The sequence below is a fragment of the Gymnoscopelus braueri genome (genome assembly GCF_963280865.1).
Source record: "Gymnoscopelus braueri genome assembly, chromosome: 24".
NCBI lineage: Eukaryota > Metazoa > Chordata > Actinopteri > Myctophiformes > Myctophidae > Gymnoscopelus > Gymnoscopelus braueri.
Window position 1 is genome coordinate 34,462,637 of NC_137626.1, and position 21,859 is coordinate 34,484,495.

The window sequence follows — 21,859 nt, forward strand, 5'->3', positions numbered from 1 at the left end:
TCTCTCTTTCTCATGAGGAGTTTTAATGGAAGAGTCATAGAAACCTTTAGTTGTTGTAGCCAGTGGTAGGAAGTAGCCAATATGTATTTAAGTAGCCTGCTGAGTTGTACTTCCAGAGGCAAATACTGTCCTTTTGACTCATTATTTGACAGCTTTAGATACTAGTTACTTGGCAGATTTAGATTTTTAGTACTACCAAGTACCAACCCAATCATGATGTATTATTATAGGTTAATCTACCCAGGAGCACATACAGTTAAATCCGTCCACCTTTACCATCTGCAACGTTAAAGTAACGAACACATTAATGCTGCATTTCTAGATAATCCAATAATATGATTGTGAAATCGGCCATTCTGCATAATGAGCACTCTTATGTTTGGTACAGTCATTTTTATGACAATATCTTTTAATGCAGGACTTTTCTACAGCAGTGTGAGTAGTTCCTCCACCATTGTCTATCACAAAGCACACATGCTTTGAATCCTTCTGATATTTCAGTGCAGTGCAGAATAGTGCAGGTCCAAACATAACTGCATGGTTCATTAAGTAGGCTATTTTCATCTGAATGTGTTTAAATTAAGGTTTGCTAAAAACATTGTGGTCTGTTATGGTTTCACATTGATACAGTTTAACATATATCTGATATCTGACCAGTACAACCAAAGATGGTCACTGGGAGCTGACCAGTACAACCACAGTCTTCTACTGTTGTACTGGGAACTGACCAGTACGACCACAGTCTTCTACTGTTGTACTGGGAACTGACCAGTACAACCACCCCCAGTCTTCTACTGTTGGTCATTGCGAGCTGACCAGTACAGCCACAGTCTTCTACTGTTAGCCACTGGGAGTTGACTAGTTAGTACAACCACAGTCTTCTACTGTTGTACTGGGAGCTGACCAGTACAACCACAGTCTTCTACTGTTGTACTGGAAGCTGACCAGTACAACCACAGACTTCTACTGTTGTACTGGGAGCTGACCAGTACAACCACAGACTTCTACTGTTGTACTGGGAGCTGACCAGTACAACCACAGTCTTCTACTGTTGGCCACTGGGAGCTGACCAGTACAACCATAGTCTTCTACTGTTGTACTGGGAGCTGACCAGTACAACCACAGACTTCTACGGTTGTACTGGGAGCTGACCAGTATAACCACAGTCGGGTAGTGTTGTACTGTGAACTGACCAGTACAACCACAGTCTTCTACTGTTGGTCACTGGGAGCTTACCAGTACAACCACAGTCTTTTACTGTTTAATACTGGCCAGTACAACCAAAGTTGGTCACTGGAAGCTGGCCAGTACAGCCACAGTATTTTACTGTTGTACTGGGAGCTGACCAGTACAACCACAGTCTTCTACTGTTTAATACTGCCAGTCACATGAGTAATTGAGGGTTAGGCCTCAATTGCTTAAGGGTCACTTATTGACGGTGGTAGGGGAGAAGAGACTAGCTACCCAGTGCGGAGACATGTTTTATATGCAACGGAAGTGTCACCTTCCCTGTTCACTTCCATTCGGGGAGCAAAGGGGAGGAGCATGTAAAGTCCAAAGCGTCTGAAGCTTGGAGTTCAACATTGGTGAACTCTGACCGGGCGCCAACCAATAGGAAGCTCCGTGATTGACCCCACTTGGCAGCCATATCGCTTGTACTTTTCTTTCAGTGAGCCAACCACTGCAACGTTAGCCAAACGGACTACACACCAGAACATCAGCACTCCTGCCGGCACTGCCCACAAATTGCCACGTCCTTGGTTAGGACATGTATGAATTGCATGTGTGACCGGGCCCTGAGTCTTTGGATTTGACCCAGAAATCTTACATTCACTCATTCCTCCTTAAAGTAATACTAGGTAACGTTTTCAACAAAACTAAAGTTAAATTGTATATCTTTTGCGAGTGGCAAAAGTTTCACAACACCCACTCCGTGAATTTCACCCCCGGAAGCCTTTTATTTATATATTTTCTATTGAACGTGTACGGGGGGGACTTTCCCGGGAAAATGACGTTCCTGGCCAACGTCATGACGTCGTGGCCGACGTCCTCAGGAAATACCGCAACGGTTTCCTGTTTGGCCAGGAACTACCGCGCTATTAACAAAAAGGAACCTCACGCTGATTTTAAGATAATGTAGGATTGGAAGATCGAAAAAGAACAGAAAAAGAAAGCACAGCTCATGGTAACTAATGCTCCACTGGCTAAGAGAAACGATCCGTAGATAGTATAAAACAATTAAAAGATCGCTTTTTGAAACGCTTCCGGCTTCCGGTGAAAACGAATGGAATTCTGGGTAATCGAGGACTAGGGAAATTGTATGCAGTGACGGTAGTGACCAGCAGAGGTTGCTAAAAATCGTTATTTGTGATTCTGCATTGTACAACTTTAAGCAGGCATTCCTCTTTATATAATACACACACACACACACACACACACACACACACACACACACACACACACACACACACACACACACACACACACACACACACACACACACACACACACACACACGGCCCAGGGTTCACGAAAATGACCTGTCAGTTTAAAAAGCTACCGTCTCATCACAGCTCAGTCTGACGGTGGCTTCTAGTTAAGGAGCCAGTCTTTACGGGAGAGAAAACATTATCTGCGGATGCCTCTTTGATGTCTGTGCCCTCAGAACGTCAAGCGGGGGGGTTGAACCTCTCCCCCTCCCCCCCAAAGAGCACTTCCAGATGTCAACACATCCTCCTTTTACTGTGAGAAAGACATGGATGAAGGGGAGGGGAGGGAGGGGGGAGGCATGTCAGCATGCATGCACAACAATGCCCGCAAACATCTTGCGACCACATTGTCTCTGCACTCTCGCAGTGCTCCGCCGCACGGCCCGAAAATAGCCGTTCCGCAAGCTCACAACGCGCCAGTGGTGGTAGAAGTGATAAGATTATTTTACTTAAGTAAAAGTGCCCCTGAGATGTAGTTGAGTTGAAGTGTAAAATATTGAAAAGTGGAAATACCCAAAAGTACCTCATAATTGTACTCAAGTACCTGAGTGAATGTACTTTGTTACTTTCCCAACAGCTACAACACGTCACGTCTGCGACGTGCTGTGAGCTTGCAGATCAGCCATTTTTGATGCGAGACACCGCTGTACGACAAAGCATAATCCATGCTTTAATAAGGAGAGAAGGGAAAAAAGAGAGAGAGAAAGAGGGGATATTTATTATTTAGATTTTTTTCAAAACATCTGGTGTGAGTCCAGTAGTTTGGGAACGCTACAATGTTAGGTGTAGCTACAGTATTCTGGTGGGGAGGGGTGGGGATTACCGAACGGACCTGCTGGTCCTCGGCCTCCGGGGGCCGGCAAGAGCTCAGGGGGGGCCCCTATAAGCCAGAGCCTTTGCGGGAATTGTCGTGATTATTACATTTACATTTCTTGTCAAATGCCTGAGTCATTTATGTCAATAACACAGCCCCGAAAGTCCTGCTGGAACGTTGTCACAGGAAACAAACCATCATGACACCATTTAAGTGAGTGTTTAAGTGTGTCTCAAGCCTGAGTTATGCTTCGTCATGCGACTGTGTCGCGACGGGTCGAAAAACAGCAGATCTACAAGCACACAACACGTCACATGTGCGACGTGTTGTGTGCTTGTAGATCTGATCTTTTCGACGCGTGACACCTTCGTGTGACGGAGCATAAATTTACACATTGGTTCAAATGCTTTTGCAGTTAATTGTGTTTATACATGCGCTACCGATCCTGTTGATGTAAAGGTACATTTAGGTATTATGTTATGTAGGCTGTAAGTCAGTGTGTGTATGTTGGGGGGGGCACGTCTTACAAGCCCATGCCCAGGGGCCCATTGTTTCCCAAACACTGGGTCGGGATCCATGTTTGGGTCGCGGACCAATTTTTATTGGTCGCAGGTAAATACCCCCTTTTTTGTGGGGTTTTAAGAATTATTCCAAAACATTTTCAAAACATTCCCCCAAAATTCACATTTTTTTTCAAGATAATTCCATTAAAAAAGGTCGGCTATTTTCACTCGTTTGGGTCCCAGGGAGACATCACTTTTGGGTCTGGAGCTATATAGTTTGGGAACCACTGGTCTAGGGGTGTGTGCTATCTTTGCTACTTTTGACAATTTCTTTGACATTGTTTTGAAAAGGTATGTGTATATTCATCTGGTGTTTTCATCAGGATGGGGGACAATTGTTTTAGCGCTTAGCACACATAGTGACTGCACCTTTCAGACAGAACATGATAAACATCTATGTACTGTAAGCACTCAAAACAAGTGTGTGCTGTTGGTGACATGTTTTGAAAAGTGACTAAATTTGTGCGTCGTCCCCTGGCTCGGCAGGATGTGGCATAAATGACTCATTTTGTTTTAAAGAGTTACAACATTCTGGTTTAACCACTTAAAAATAGCAACAATAGCACAATGTCACTACTCATCGTGAGCTTGTAGATCTGATATTTTCCCTGTTTTTTTTTTCTTTGCAATTCTTGTTCTAAATTATATTGTAAAGAATGTCTCCTATAATGAGATGGCCAAGATAGGGATGCCAGGTTGAAAGTAGTTGAAGCTACCTTCTGTTCATTGATGCTAGTGACTGACCTATATGACGACCATGCAGACAGACCATGGTCATTTGCTCTCACGTTGTTTTGTTACTTCGGCTTGTTTTTCTTGACCACAATGTTAAAATGTAATTTAGATAACATGTTATTTAAACAGATGCTCGGTTCATTGTTTACCTGGTATCCGGTTCAATGTATAGATTATTATTTTGATAGTATATTGTTTAGACTGATGCTAGGTTCCTGGCTTACTTGTGATCCTCGTTTATTGAGACACTACACTGTCTCTCTGCATTTTATATTATACGTTTACCTTGCTTATTGTAAGTCGCTCAGGATAAGTCTGATAAACAACACAATTGTAAATTGTAATATTGAAGAGACTGTTTATAGGGTTCATCAGGCTACGTCGGCTTATATTACAATTTAGGATGTATTTTACTATCGCAGTAAATGGCATGAATTTTAGTCAACAAATGGCAGGGCAAATGATCAAGTGAAAAGAGTGCAAAGAAAACAATTAAATGGTACATAAACCAATCAAACCTTACATCTGTCTAAACAACCTGCTATCTAAATCAGTGCTTTCAAAAGTGGGGTCCGGGGACCCCCAGGGGTCCATGAGGTTCCAGGGGCTCCCCAGCTAAATGATTGCAAGTTAGGAACAAAAAGGACCCTTAGGGTATATTATAATAGTAATAGTAAGATAGTATATTATATATTAAAACATAAGATATTTAAAAATTTGTAAATTTGTCTCTTGAAATAGCAGATCTACAAGCTCACAATGTGTCATGTGGTGTGTTGTATACAAAAAAATAAATAGATGCATTATGTCTGTGGACTTAAAATCATGGTTTTATTTGATGACCTTCCTGCCCTGGCATTTGTCTTGTGTGCCCTAAAAATATGACATCACCATGATGTCAAATCATGATGTAATATTTGATCAAATGATGAAATGTCAGGCCTGAGTACTCATCTACTGTCAGACCTGCTCTGTAGAGAGTCGGTCAGTATAACATGTTGCCCTGTCCTGCCCCCTAGTGGATGAAATGGTTGAACCCCCATAGACATTCTCTGACTGCACATACTGTAACTTCTATACATAATACTGGCAATAGATTGTACATAATGTTGATGTACTGTTTATTCTCTGCACATAATATACCTTTTATAAGCACATATTGCCTGGTGATAGATTGTACTAGTACGTGTGCCTACATTTATAGGCTATTCATTTGTATGTAGGCCTACAGTACATCTAACTATTATACACACCAATAGATGGGTTTCCTGTTTGTAAACATGAGAGGATGATGCGCGCGCAGTGGCGGGATGAGCCTGTAGAGGGCGCTATTACCCGCAGCATCTCTGGCCATTGTACATTCATTAAAATAAATGGTCTTCACCAGGTTTAATGAAAGTAGATTAAATGATGCAGTTTGTAATATCTTCTTTACTCAATAAAAATGATTTGTCGGAAGTTGGATCTGTTTGTATATAATAGCAGCATTATGCCTATTATGCCTATAATAGCAGCATTATGCCTATCTAAATCCCGAAAATAACAATAGAGTGAATGGCGCTTCCGGTTCGTTCTCCCCCGCGCATGCGCAGATCGCGCACTCTGCTCTGTGATGACGTCGCGCGGAAACCCATCTATACATATTGATCAATGTTAATTTTGTCAACAAACTATTTTATTTCACTGACAAAAACTAAATAAACACTTAATAACTAAACTATGATGACTAAATATATGACTAAATATATTTACAATTTTGTCAATAAATAAAAACTAGACTAAAATGTTAGTGAGGAACCAGTGGAGAAGAGATCCAGTACAACTAAGACAAGTAATTTTATGCTTGGTTGCGTGTGGGTGCAATGCTCCGAAAATAGTGTTGTGTTGTGAGCTTGTAGATCGGGTATTTTCACCTCTAGGCCTGCCAAAATACATTCTAGTCGAATCAGCTGTAGATTTAGTCAACTAAAATCTTATTAAATCATGAAAGTCAACTGAAAGTAGACTAAAAGTGAAACATTTCAGATGACTAAAATATGACAAACTTAATGTTATTCAAAACACAATAACTAGAACTACATAAACATGTGCAGTGATGTTAACTATTACATGTAGTAATTAGTTGATAATATCTTTGAAGCGACTGTTAATACATTATAAATTAATGACATAACAATAAAATAAATATGTGATCAGGAACAAATTGGAAAGCCAATACAATTTACGAGCACAATAAAACAAAGGAAAAGTGAAAAGACAAAGAGTCAGTTCTCCACTGTGAGCTTCAATATTCTCTTTATTAAAACAGATTGTTTGAGCACATTACTCCAAACAGAATCATGTTTGACAAAATGACTTGAATTTACAAACAGACACATTCAATTTAGAAAATGACACTGGTTTACAATAGTGAAAATGGCGATCAGCAATACATTTTTGTTCTTCTTTTTTTTTATTGTGTTGTCTATTTCCTTCACATTCAAGGTTTGTGAACCTAAGACCCCAAAACATCAAATACGTGACATAGAATCATTTCTATCTATCATTATATATTCTGTATAACCCATAAAATACTGAGGAGCCACGCCACAAATGTGTGTGTGTGCGTGCGCACGCGTGCGCGTGTGTGCGTGCTCGTGCATGCACGTGTGTGTGTGTACATGTGTGTGGTGTGTGCGAGCGTACGTGCGTGCATAGATGCATGTATGTGTATTACTACTGTTGTGAAGGAAAAATGTCTAGTAGGCCTATAATGAGATTTGAGAGATAGACATTGTGAGGGAAAAAAAAGTTGTTTTATGGTTAAAAATAAAGATTTTGAAATGTCTTACAATTAGGAAAACATTCAGGTTGGGGTTAGTATTAGGATTAGACATTTAGAGGTTAGGTTTAGGAGTTAGGGTTGGCAATGTACACTTAACTGTACACCAATGTCACACACCGAAAATAGCCGATCTACAAGCTCACAACGCGTCACACTGATCTGCATTGGTGGACAGCATATACTCAAGTAAATACTTAAGAATTAAAAAGTACAAATTACTAAGTACATTTTCTTTTGAAAATCAATGCATTAATGTGTTGATATTTTGAGGGGGGAAAAAATCAAACATTTTCAAACGTAGTGAAAAAAATCTGATCTACAAGCTCACAACGCCTCACACGAAATAGGACTCAAGTGGTCCATTCATAATGTATTTTGTACGTTTGGGTCCCAGGAGTCCCTTCCTAGAAATGTACTGGAGTCAAAAGTACAATATTTATATTTAAAATGTAGCTAAAGTCATCAGTTTGCAAAAAATACATAATACTTAATACTCAAGTAAATGTACTTAGTTACTGTGTACCACTGTAGATCGAATATTTTCAGCTTTAGAGTTTGGGTTAAAAATGGAACAAAATAAAAATTATAAATAGCATTAACCCATTTAGACCGGGAACTCATCCGTGTCATTTTTAGATTTCCTTGGCTAATCAAAAATAGCATATATACAAGCTATGTTGCTATAATCAGTGGTTCTCAAACCGTTTCTTGTCAAGGACCCCCTGAATTATATGTACAGTATTTGGCTGCAGACCCCCATCTCAAAATGTTTTGTTCCAGGGACCCCCCCCCCCCCCAGAAGCACACACTTTCTGTGTGTGTGTGCACATGCATAAGTGCATAAGTGCATAAGTGCGTGTGTGTGGTCCTGTTTAGCGAAATCACTCTGTATCATTTCAGCAGGTGTGTGTGTGTGTGTGTGTGTGTGTGTGTGTGTGTGTGTGTGTGTGTGTGTGTGTGTGTGTGTGTGTGTGTGTGTGTGTGTGTGTGTGTGTGTGTGTGTGTGTGTGTGTGTGTGTGTGTGTGTGTGCGTGCGTGCGTGCGTGCGTTTGTACAGTGTTCATTGTGTATCATGTACCTATACTGTACCTCCTACATCTGACACACACACTGAGGAGTCACGCCTAACCCTCCTCCTCTCTCTGCCTCAGAGACACTGAGGAGCCAGGATCAAACCCAAACCCAGCATAGAGGGGTTCAGTGAATGTGGTCTGGACGGTGTGCAGGTGTGTCAGTGTCAGTGTGTCAGAGGACATTCTGTAGAAGGACAGAGTGCCAGCAGGCCAGTCCACATACACTCCTACTCTGTTGGAGCCAGAGGGACGGACAGGGAGGACAGTGGACTTCTTATTGTGACACACAGTGTAGCTGTTAGTATCACCATTACATACCAGACTCCAGGACTTGTCACTGTATGCAAACCCACTGTCATCACCCTGTCTGTTGACTCCTCTGTATGTCACTGCTATAGAAACCCCTCTACTCCACTCTACCTCCCAGTAACAGCGTCCAATCAGACTCTCTCTACACATCACCTGTGCATAGCGTTTAAATCTGTCTGGGTGATGAGGATGCCTCTGATCCTCTTCCACACATGTCACCTTCCTGTTGTTCTCAGACAGAGAGAGGTCTCTGCATGCTGTGTTTGGATCCAGTGTGAGTTCACACACATCTGATGAGAGAACAAGATACAATACAACACCAGTTTACAAACACATACAACTTAATAATAAATATAATTTGCTGAGAGGAGTTTTTCTGTTCCCAGGCTAGAATTTCACTCACACACACACACACACACACACACACACACACACACACACACACACACACACACACACACACACACACACACACACACACACACACACACACACACACACACACACAGATGCATTACACAGATGCGTTCCCCTCCCGGTCTTAATAGGTTAATAAAATCACCATCTTAAAACGTTGATGTCCTCACAAGTATAGTAATACAAGTTAGACATGTATCTGAAATGATGCAGTGACACTGTACAGAAACACACACACACACGCGCACACCACACGTACACGCACACGCACACGCACACGCACACGCACACGCACACGCACACGCACACGCACACACACAAACACCTGCTGAAATGATACAGAGTGAACACACTGTGAGCACACACGCACTCACACACTTACACAATACACACACACCTGCTGAAATCATAAAGGATCACACACAAACTCACAAACACGTATGTACACACATGCACACACTGTGTTGATTCCTGTGTGTGTGTGTGTGTGTGTGTGTGTGTGTGTGTTATTTATTCATTTATATATGTATTTATATGTTTTTATTGTATAGTACAGTAGAGAGACAGGAAACAGCCAGAGAGTAGAGGAGTGACATGCAGCAAAGCAGCCACTCGCTGTCAGACATCAGAGCCAGTGGTGGACACTGTATTACTCAAGTAAATACTCCAGTACGTTCACACGTTGTGAGCTTGTAGATCTGCTATTTTCAATCTATTTGTGAAATAGGCTTTACAGTAAGTGGTTAAAGTCAAAAGTTCAATATTTATATCTGAAATGTAACGGAGTGAAAGTCATCAACTTGCAAAAAACAAGTTGAGTCCTCACATGTTTTACTTAAGTAAAAGTATAAATACCGCAATGCAGAAATACCAAAAGTAAAAGTACAAGGGTCCAAATGTATAAAGTGCGTACAAAAATCCTTCATGCGACACAGTGTGAGCTTGTAGATCGGCTATTTTCAAATAGCCAAAGTGGTTAATGTATGTTTTGTAATAACAATCAAAATCTACAAAGTAACTAAACATTTCAGGTAATTGTAGTGGAGTAAAAATACAATATTTGCCTCTGAGATGTAGTGGAGTAGAACAGTGGTTCTCAACCTGTGGGTTGGGACCCCCAGGGGGGGATTGTGGGGATAATTTCCCCAGATGATTTGCTTAATGTGCAACATTGTTTTCTCACTCAACAGTAAACAAACAAACAAACATGCAGTATAACTGTATACAGGGTATCTGCACATTTATAAAGTGACAGTTTAACCCATTCAAACCGGGAACGCATCCGTGTAACCACTTTATCCATATTTTATACTTTGGCTATTCAAAAATAAAGGATATACAAGCTCATAGCGCCGCACCGAGTGCCGCGCTATGAACTTGTAGATCCACTATTTTAGAAAAATATTTTTTAAAGGGATTTTTTGCTTCTGGGGGGTCCCTGGAACAAAATATTTTGAGATGGGGGTCCGCGGCCAAATACATCATTTTGGGGGTCCTTGACATGAAAAAGGTTTTAAACACCACTGAATAACAGTAGCAACATACGTTTTTTTCAGAAAACTGTTCAGATGACATTTGTAGAATCCCCAGATCAAAGATTGGAGTTACAAATGTTTGCTTTAAAAAAAATATATATATATTCAAAGATTTGCAAAATAAATCACAAATAGCAGCTTTTACATAAATAGCAGATACTGTATACAAGCTCGTAGCCGGCACTCGGTGCCGCGCTACGAGCTTCTAGATCTGCTATTTTTGAATAGCCAAAGAAAATTAAATATGACACAGATTCTTTCCCCGGTCTAAAAGGACTTTTAATACCTCTAAAATGAAAGAGGGAAAAAAATAAAAAAGACCATTAGGCTACTGCGTGAAGAGTAACCAACAAACTATACTATAAAAAACTCCACATTGCCAATTTACCGAAGAAAGATGCAAATATTGTGAAAATAGCAGATTTACAAGCTCACAACGCCTCGCGTCGCGAAGCGTTGTGAGCCTTTCGATCTGCTATTTTCACAATATGTATCTGTTAGGGGTGTGCCGGGTTTTGAATTCAAATAGGGCAATAGTGTGACACCTGACCCGAAAAAAACCAACATGTTGTCACCCTTTTCACCTCGGGACTGTTTGCATGCCTGATTATTAATATTGTGTAAAAAAAATAAAAATAAATCTAAACGATATTTTTTTCCCCCAAAACGATACATATCGTCACGAAAACGTATCGCGATATATCGCGGGACGATATATCGGCACACCCCTAGTATCTGTGGAACAGAGATAAACAAAATGTAATGCCTCAACTCCTACAACTCCAAGACAAGTGCTTGTCAGGGTGGGGGGTCCCCAGTATGATTATTTTGGGGGGTCGAGGCCTTAAATTGTTGAGAACCACTGGAGTAGAAGTAAAAGTAAAAATACCTCAGATATGAGGAGGACTCTGTTACGACTTCAATGTGGTATTAAGGACTGTATCTTTAGGCACTATTGGGTCCTGGGACTGTCGCAGTATGGCTGGCTGGGACTGAGACGAGCGGCTCAGCCGACTATGAGATTCTAGGTATAGCTCCTCTGGGAATAACTCTTCCAGGTACAACTCTATCTGAGTATAGCTCTCCTAGGTATGGCTCTATCTCAAGTCTCCAGATACTCTTCAGGTTATTATCCTACAGCTGGTCTGCGTCCGCTCCCGCGTTCCGCTGTACTTATGGGTGGGACATGGTGTCGTATGATCTTAGGGCGACGTCATACTGGCGTTACGTCCTTAATTGGGACGATTATCCTATCATCATCGTCGTCTTGGCAACAAGTACAGTACTCATGTAAATATTCTTTGTTACTCTTTACCACTACCTATGTGGTACACGCCCTTATCACTTGGATATCGGCACCCCCAAAAAAATATAAATAAAATAACTATAATGTGGGTGTTTAGGACGTGTACCACATGGGATCTAACGCCTGACAGCAAAACTCTGGTTTGATTCCCAAGCCGGCCGGACCATTTACCAGTTTTACTTAAAGGACGACTTCACCCATTTTCAACCTATCTTCATATAATAGATCCTCACTAATGGTGCTGATACAATTGTGTAATTTTTATCTACTCAGTCTGTGTCCCATAGGAGGGCTGTGGACACTTCAGAAACCCGTGTACCAGTGACATCATCGTTAGGAAGGTTTATTTTTTTCTTCATTATTTCAAAAGTTTTATTTTGATTTGTATTAACCTGAGAACAATGGCTTCCATTATAACATGCTAACTTTCCAGGAATAAAAAAGCCTGTAGTTTCTATTAGCTTGGATTCCCCATTGATGATGTCACTGGTAGACGGGTGTCTGAACTGTCCACAGCCCTCCTCTGAGACACAGAGTGAGTAGACCTAAATGGTGCCATCTTATAATGAGCATTAGTGAGGACCAGTTATATGAAGATATGTTGAAAATGGGTGAAGTCGTCCTTTAAGTAAAAGTATTAATAAGCTACTACCAGATAAAACATACTCTGTTCCAAGCAAAAGGTCTACAATAAAGGTTTTACTTGAGTACAAGTACAAAAGTATTGGCATCAAAATATACTTATACCAAGTCAAATTTTGTGTTTTTCTATTGACAAACTTTTTCAAAAATAGCCGATCTACCGAGCTGTTAGATTTTTTTTTGATGAAAAGTAGGTTGTAGCTCGTTGTCTATATTAGTTCTACTATGGTAGGAAATATGTTTTGTTTGTGTTTTGTATGGGTGCATCAATAGGAGACTGCATGTCAAGCAATTCAATGTGTCATGTTCTGTGGAAGAAAGTAAAATCCTCACATCTCCCTCGTTATATTTAAGTGGGAGTAGCTAATGTGTGCGTCTACAACCCAGACCCCGCCCCTCACCTTATCAAATCAGACTATTACCTTCATGTGTGAACGCATCTGAAAAATATATTGGCCCTCATTTATCAACGCGGCGCAGACCAAATAATGGGCATACGGCGAGATCACCGCAACTTTCGGCATTTATCAATATATCCTGACGTTGGATTCATCCTACCGTACGCTGAGATCTCACGTCTGGTCGAGGGCCAGTTGTTGACTTTGGCTGCGCCCGTTCTAGACCTGCGGAGCAGCATTGTCTGACTGTCTGACAGCATCTGGACACATAATCCACTCCAAAATGTATATCTACACTAATATATAATCCCTGTGAAAATATAACATTTTATAAAGTAATTGAAACAAACTGCTTTAACAGTCATTCGGTTAAGCTTGCAGATCTGGCTGCAATGGCTATTTGAAAATAGCAGATCTACAAGCTCACAACAGGTACCATCCCGACGCGTTGTGAGCTTGTAGAGCTGCTATTTTCAAAATATACGAGCGCTTCTGCGAGAGCATTTTCGGGAGCCCCGACCATCTTTTCATGGACAGTGAGGTCTACAAACTTACAGTAGCTTGTCCTATGTTATGGAGTTATGTCATAGAGAGTTATGTAGGCTACACAACCTGGCTGGGTTAAGGATATAAACCCGACGATCGAATCTCTTATTAACGTGGCAGCACGGGATCACTGCCGCCCGTCCGAGTCTCACAGGGAATATCCTACATGACTGCTTGTGCACTGCTCGGTATGGTTTAAATAAATTAATATACAAACCCCATTCATGGCGATGTGATTGGTATCATAATTATGTCATTCATGTAGGCTACAAGCCGTGACAAAGATTGTACCACTACGGATTACATGAAAGACACAGTTGGGCTTGTGTGTGTATGTGTGTGTGAGAGAGAGAGAGGCGTGTGCGTGTGTGTGTGTGTGACTTGACTTGTTTCGAGAATATTTAAGGGCGTGTTATTTAAATGACGCTCGGTTTCAGCCGTGACATTTATCAAGGCTCCGACCCAATGTACGCTAGGATTGGCTGTGTAGGATTCGTTGATAAATGTGACTTCGACGTTGGTGTACGGCCGAATATATGGAAAAATATAAGCCGGTTTATACGCTCCGTTGATAAATGAGGGCCATTCTCTTGTTGCATGCTACATGTATGAAAGGCCAACATCGGACAATGTCCCGGGACATTTTCCAGTGTTCAAATGATAAAGCAGTCAGGACATGTATAAACATGAGCTGAGTGTGTAAAATGGGAACATGCACCGCACAGTGCATGAATAGACAAGCACGGGCATGGAGCTCGCCGAAGCGTCATTCACTGCTAGTTTCTGCAAAGCCACGCCCATTCAGACAAAAGGCTCAAACAAAGATCTCACGTCACCAGTGGCGTTTGGTGGATTCTAACGGTGACCGGGCCAGAACCGGGCCAGAACAGGGGGGGGGGGGGTTCGTGCAACAACGGCTGATAAGTCTATTGAGAATTACGGAGCCATTCCGGGTGGAAAACGGAACGCTCGTCCCAAAACACACTGCCCCATTTTTTTCCGCGGACCGAGGCCGCCGGTTTAGACCTGGGGCGATGGTGTTTCAGGACGACGGTTCTTCTTCTATTCCATTTCTGAATGGAGAGAGGTGGCCTCTCTGCGCAATGGAGAGAAGGACGGCCGAGGTTTCCTTTTTGCTACTCACAACAATAATGAAATGTGAAGCTATTTCGGTACCTGGCAGGAAACCGGTTTGATGGCTAAACTGTTTTTTTAATGGCCACTCATTAACAATTCGGCCGAATGCAAATGAGCCCCATTTGAAAACAAAGGCGACTTTCTGTGGTCGGCTACAACAGAATAGGGTGAGGGGCTGCTAATGTTGATTTTTAGTTTTTTTCCCCTGGCGGATCTTGCCCCTACACAGGGACAAGCTGGGTTTACAGACCGGGCCATGGCCTCGTTGGCCCCAATGACGATACGCGCCTGCACGTCACTAGTGTGACTGAGCAGGGATGCAGAGCATCTTGGGTAATGAATGAAAGACGTTGTTATTTGTGTCCAAAGTGGTAGCTGATACCCAAAAGTGCATAGTGTGACTTTAAAAACAGCAAAACAATAATAATGTATCCACAAGTTTCCTAGGGCATGGTGGGCATCACTTCCTGTCGATTTATATCAGGTTTCAGTGATCAAATTGACAGGAAGTGATGCTCACCATGCCCTAGGAAACTTGTAGATAAACTCCAAAACAACTCTCACAGTGTAATCCAAGTGTTGGAGATTATGAACAAATTTGTTGTTATATAGTTTTAATAATGAACTTATCTGTTTATCATTATAACTAGAACCAGTGGTGGAAAGTAACTAAGTACATTGACTCTAGTACTGTACTTAAGTGGATTTCTTTTGGTACTTTTTACTTTACTTGAGTATGTCCATGTTTTAATGCTTCATCCTTCTACTCCACTATATCAATGATTGTACGTTTTACTCCTCAACAATTATTTGGAAACTTTATTTGCAATTGACTTTGTAGATTTATATTAGTATTTATACAAAACATAGATTAACTATTTAAGCCCTACTATATACTTTGTATAATCAAACATAGCTGATCTACAAGGTCACAATGTGTCATGACAGAATGCGTTGTGAGCTTGTAGATCTGCCAGAGAGATTTGCCAGTTTTGCTAAAAAGTTGTAGATGAAAACAATGAACACCCTTACTAATTATAACCCTAAGCACTAATGTTAGGGTCAAGGTTATGTATAGGGTGAAACGTGACCATCAACCTCTTGTGAAACTGCTTCATTAGTCTTAATTAGTCTTAATTAGTCTTAATTAGTCTTAATTAGTCTTATCTCATTTCACATCTGACAGACCATGCAGGGATATTTGTTGATTTATATCTTAACTATTGTAGAATGTATTTGTTGATTTATATCCTAACTATTGTAGACTATATATGATCTATCCATGCATAATGTGAACCAGTGAGCCATAGTCGGCTATTAGACCTCCGTCTAAAACCGGGTTATAACTGGTCTAAAAGTGAACGTTTTTTCAACGTCTAGGCTTAGCCAGTTGTTTTTTATGCGTCTATATATAGACGTCTATGTTATAGACGTTATAGACGGCTATAATATAGACTGTCTATATATAGACGCGCGCACACAGGCTGCCTCAGCTCACGTGCGCGTGAAGTACGCATGTGTGCGCACACGTACACACACACACACACACACACACACACACACACACACACACACACACACACACACTACTAAAAAGACATATCTACAATTTGAGTAAAAGTACTTAAGTACTTAAAAGTAACTAAAGTGACTAAAAAGGTAACTACAGTGGGTAAAAAGTAATCAAAGTCGGTAAACATACTCAAAAGTAAATACATTTAGTAAAAATACTTAAATGTACTTAAAATGAGTAAAAATACTAATCACAAAGATGCAACCAGTTACACTAATTAATTAAACACTAACAGGAGACAACACATGTGCAACTTAACCCATTAAGGCCTGAGGTGCCGATTATACAAAATGTCTTCTAAATCCTAACAGTTTTCTGAAAAACGTATGTTTCTATATCAGTGGTGCTCAAACTTTTTCATGTCAAGGACCCCCAAAATTATATGTATTTGGCCGCGGACCCCCATCTCAAAATATTTTGTTTCAGGGACCCCCAGAAGTAAAGATTTGAGTTAAAAATGTTTGCTTTAAAACAATAAATATATTCGAGATATGCACACATTTTTAAAAAAAATCAAAAATAGCAGATCTACATGCTTGTAGCCCGGAACTGTGTGCCACACTATGAGCTTGTAGATCTGCTATTTTTGGATAGCCAAAGTGTATTTTTTTTGCTCAAATCCAAAAATGACACAGTTGCGTTCCAGGTCTTACCACAGGTCACACCTGCTGAAATCATAAAGGATCACACACAAACGCACAAACACATATGTACACACATGTATGTATGATGCACACACTGTGTTGATTCCTGTGTATGTGTGTGTGTGTGTTATTTATTCATTTATATATGTATTTATATGTTTTTATTGTATAGTACAGTAGAGAGACAGGAAAGATTCAGAGAGTAGAGGAGTGACATGCAGCAAAGCAGCCACCAGGCTCGGGAATCAAACCGGAGACTCGCTGTCAAACATTAGAGCCAGTGGTGGACACAAGTAAGTACTCAAAAGAACAAATTACCAAGTACATTTTTTTTTTCATATCGATGTGTGCTGTATTGAATTATTAAAATAGATAGCAGATCTACAAGCTCACAACTTGTGAACGCGTTGTGAGCTTGTTGATCGGCTATTTTCACTCTATTTGAAATATGGTTTACAGTAAGTGGTTAAAGTCAAAAGTACAATATTTATATTTTAAATGTAACAGAGTGAAAGTCATCAGCTTGCAAAAAACTAGTTGAAAATCTCTAAGTAACTAAACATTTCAGGTAATTGTAGTGGAGAAAAAATACAATATTTGCCTCTGAGATGTAGTGGAGTAGAACAGTGGTTCTCAACCTGTGGGATTGTGGGGATAATTTGTACCATTGAGGTACAATGTGACAATGACTGTCAAAAAGTGTTTTGATATTCCACTCAGTGGTGGACACATCAGCTTGCAAAACAAAAGTCGAGTCCTCACATGTTTTACTTAAGTAAAAGTATAAACACCACAATGTAGAAATACTTTGTTACAAGTAAAAGTATTGGAATCAAAATATACTTAAAGTACCAAAAGTAAAAGCATAAGGGTTTAAATGTATAAAGTCCATACAAAAGTCCTTGTTGCAACGCGTTGTGAGCTTGTAGATCGGCTTTATTCAAACAGCCAAAGTGGTTAATGTATGTATTGTAATAATAATCAAAATCTACAAAGTAACTAAACATTTCAGATAATTGTAGTGGAGTAAAAATACAATATTTGCCTCCAAGATGTAGTGGAGTAGAACAGTGGTTCTCAACCTGTGGGTTGGGACCCCCAGGGGGGGATTGTGGGGATAATTTTCCCAGATGATTTGCTTAATGTGCAACATTGTTTTCTCACTCAACAGTAAACAAACAAACAAACATGCAGTATAACTGTATACAGGGTATCTGCACATTTATAAAGTGACAGTTTAACCCATTCAAACCAGGAACGCATCCGTGTAACCACTTTATCCATATTTTACACTTTGGCTATTCAAAAATAGCAGATATACAAGCTCATAGCGCGGCACCGAGTGCCGCGCTATGAGCTTGTATATCTGCTATTATACTGCTATTATACGCTAAATAGCTATCTGCTATTTTTGAATAGCCAAAAAAAAACAAAAAATGACCCAGATTCTTTCCCCGGTCTAAATGGGTTAAGGACTTTTAATACCTCTACAATGAAAAGGGAAAAAAATGAAAAAAGGCCATTAAGCTACTGCGTGAAAAGTAACCAACAAACTATACTATAATAAAACTCCACATTGCCAATTTACCGAAGAAAGAGGCAAATGTTGTGAAAATAGCAGATCTACAAGCTCACAACGCCTTGTGTCACGAAGGCATTGTGAGCTTTTAGATCTGCTACTTTCACAATATTATCTGTGGAACAGAGATAAACAAAATGTAATGCCTCAACTCCTACAACTCCAAGACAAGTGCTTGTCAGGGTGGGGGGTCCCCAATATGATTATTTTGGGGGGTCGCGTCCTTAAAATGTTGAGAACCACTGGAGTAGAAGTAAAAGTATTGAAAATTGGAAATACTCCAGTAAAGTAAAAATACCTCAGATATGTACTCAAGTACAGTACTCATGTAAATGTACTTAGTTACTGTCCACCACTACCTATGTACATGTCCTAACCACTCGGATTAGGACCGTAGGACGTTTACCACATGGGCTCTATTGCCTGACAAGAAATCTCTGGTTCAATAAGGTAGTAATAAGCTACTACAGGATAAAAAATACTCTGTTCCAAGCAAAAGGCCTACATTAAAGGTTTTACTTGAGTAAAAATACAAAAGTATTGTCATCAAAATATACTTAAGGCGACGGACGGCCTTTCCTTTTATCACATATTGAGGGGCCTCTACACAGTGTAGTGGAAAAAGCTATTTCACTTAAACCCATAGAGGGCGCCATACATGTGTCAAATAACAGTTTTGCAGAACCCCCGCCTACAATCTACACTAAATGAGATACAATGTGACAATGATTGTCAAAAAGTGTTTTGAGTCCTCACATGTTTTACTTAAGTAAAAGTATAAACACCGCAATGTAGAAATACTTTGTTACAAGTAAAAGTATTGGAATCAAGGGTATCTGCACATTTCTAAGGTGACAGTTTAAGGACTTTTAATACCTCTAAAATGAAGAGGGAAAAAAAGAAAAAAGACCATTAGGCTACTGCGTGAAAAGTAACAAACTATAGCATAAAAAAACTCCACATTGTTACAACTTCACAACGCCTCGCATTGCGAGACGTTGTGAGCTTTTAGATCCGCTATTTTCACAATATTTATCTGTGGAACACAGATAAACAAAATGTAATGACTCAACTACTACAACTCCTAGACAAGTGCTTGTCAGGGTGGGGGGTCCCCAATATGATTATTTTGGGGGGTCGCGCAATTACCCCACGTTTGCAACTACTTTCGCCTGCGCACTTCACCGGGTATGGTCTAGTGCTAATAATTCTAGCATCGCCCCTACCTGCTTGCGGTTAGCTGAATTCAGGAAGGCGACGCCCCTTCCTACCAAAAAGGTAGAAGTCACACCAAGGCAGAACTGCCAGTCAAAGCGATGACTGGCCAATCACAGCGCATGCTTGTTTCAGATCAAATATAAACTGAGTGGATGGGAGGACGTCAACTCAAACTAAATGTGTCTTTGGGAACTTTTACAAACTATCAAAAACAAAGAGTCAACAGTGGAGGCGGGTCCTTTTTCTCTGCTGTCCATCTCTCAGCGCACCTCTCCATTAAGAAATGGAAATGGAACCGTTGTCTTAAAACACCCTCGCCCCGGGTCTAATCCGGCGGCCACGGTCGGCGGAAAAAATGGGGCAGTGTGTTTTAGGACGAGCGTTCTGTTTTCCACCCGGTTGCTGTTTTTCTGCTCGGAGGACTTTTCTTTTTCTTTTTTCTTCGTCCCAGAAGTGGGGGGATATCACCCACTACGGCAAGTCTCAAGCAACAAGTTATGGAAATATATAATCAAATAAAAAAATATATTATAAAGTAGTGAGAGGGGGGAAAAGGCGTGTGAAATGACAAGTGTGGCGTGAGGCGTGTGAAGAGGTTAAATTGCGTGATTCTCACTCTCAAAGGGTGAGACTTGGCAGCTCTGCTCACACACACACACACACGCGCACACGCACACACACACACACACACACACACACACACACACACACACACACACACACACACACACACACACACTCTGACAGCTCTGTGCTGTCTGCTGTGCAGTTAGTAAAACGGGGAGGGGCTATTGGCAGCTTGGTGAGAAAAAAAAATAACAGATCTGCAAGGCAACAACGTGTCGACACGCGAGGCGTATAGCTTGTAGATATGTTGTCCAAAAAATCGTAACGATTTTGACGTTGCAGCGCATGCAGAAGTGATTTGCATAAGTATTGGGTCCTAATTAGTTTCGTATTAATTTTACACCGTGCAAGTAACGGTATGGGAAGCAGCTGGTGTTACAGGCAGAATACTGAGGAATATTTGTGGAAAGTGTGGAGTTAGTTTGGCCATGTGTCTGCTGTGAGACTGGCAACAACGCCGACTCCACACTCCATGGCTCCATGCGTCAATTAGTGTGGCTGGATGGCAGTGTGTGTGTATAATGGGTAACAATGTACCATATAAAACGGTGCCTTTTCATGGTCAATTTCAAGCCCACACAAGTGTAATCAGGGAGGGTAAACCATAGATATATATAAAGGCTAGATGGCTCAAGGGGCCGTCGCAAGCGTAGCTCAACCGCGGCCATCTTGCAACAGTCATTCATAACATTATGTCTATGGTGCATGTACTTTGAAATAACCATAGCGTGCTCAATTTTCATTCGATTTTCAAACGGTTTCGTGTTTTGTAAACACCAAAGATGTAGTTATGATACTGCATACTTATAATTATAATCATGTTTTTTTTTATAACATTAAGTATGCAGTATCATAAATACATCTTTGGTGTTTACAACACACCAAACCGTTTGAAAATCGGATGAAAATTGAGCACGCTATGGTTATTTCAAAGTATATGCACCATAGACATAATGTTATGAATGACCATCCCAAGATGGCCGCCATGTGGCAACGTCGTACTCCATTGGCCAGCAGCGTGGGTGAGTCATCTAGCCTTTATATATATCTATGGGGTAAACAGCCATGCTGAAACATTGCAAAAGGGTTTGTGTGCCAGTGTAACAAAAGTCACTTTCATACACTGTATTACTGAAGTTTTCCAGACAATGGTCTAGTTTTGCAGTGTAAACAGGTATTGTAATGGTGTAGTTTTAACAATTACAGTATAAACTGGTATTATAATGGTCTAGTTTTACAGTGTAAACTGGTATTGTAATGGTGTAGTTTTAACAATTACAGTATAAACTGGTATTGTAATGGTCTAGTTTTACAGTGTAAACAGGTATTGTAATGGTGTGGTTTTAACAATTACAGTATAAACTGGTATTGTAATGGTCTAGTTTTACAGTGTAAACTGGTATTGTAATGGTGTGGTTTTAAAAATTACA

At 40.6% G+C, this 21,859-nt stretch overlaps 1 protein-coding gene across 1 annotated transcript in view; it reads right to left on the reverse strand.

Annotated features, from left to right (window-relative positions):
* Nucleotides 1–8,489: 8,489 nt before the first annotated feature.
* Nucleotides 8,490–21,859, reverse strand: part of LOC308080600 (NACHT, LRR and PYD domains-containing protein 3-like) — a 60,047-nt gene continuing 46,677 nt past the window's right edge. The window contains exon 17 of the mRNA XM_080422494.1: nucleotides 8,490–9,097. Within this exon, the coding sequence (XP_080278620.1) occupies nucleotides 8,550–9,097 (548 nt within the window). The 3' untranslated portion in view covers nucleotides 8,490–8,549. The remainder of the gene's footprint in view (nucleotides 9,098–21,859) is intronic.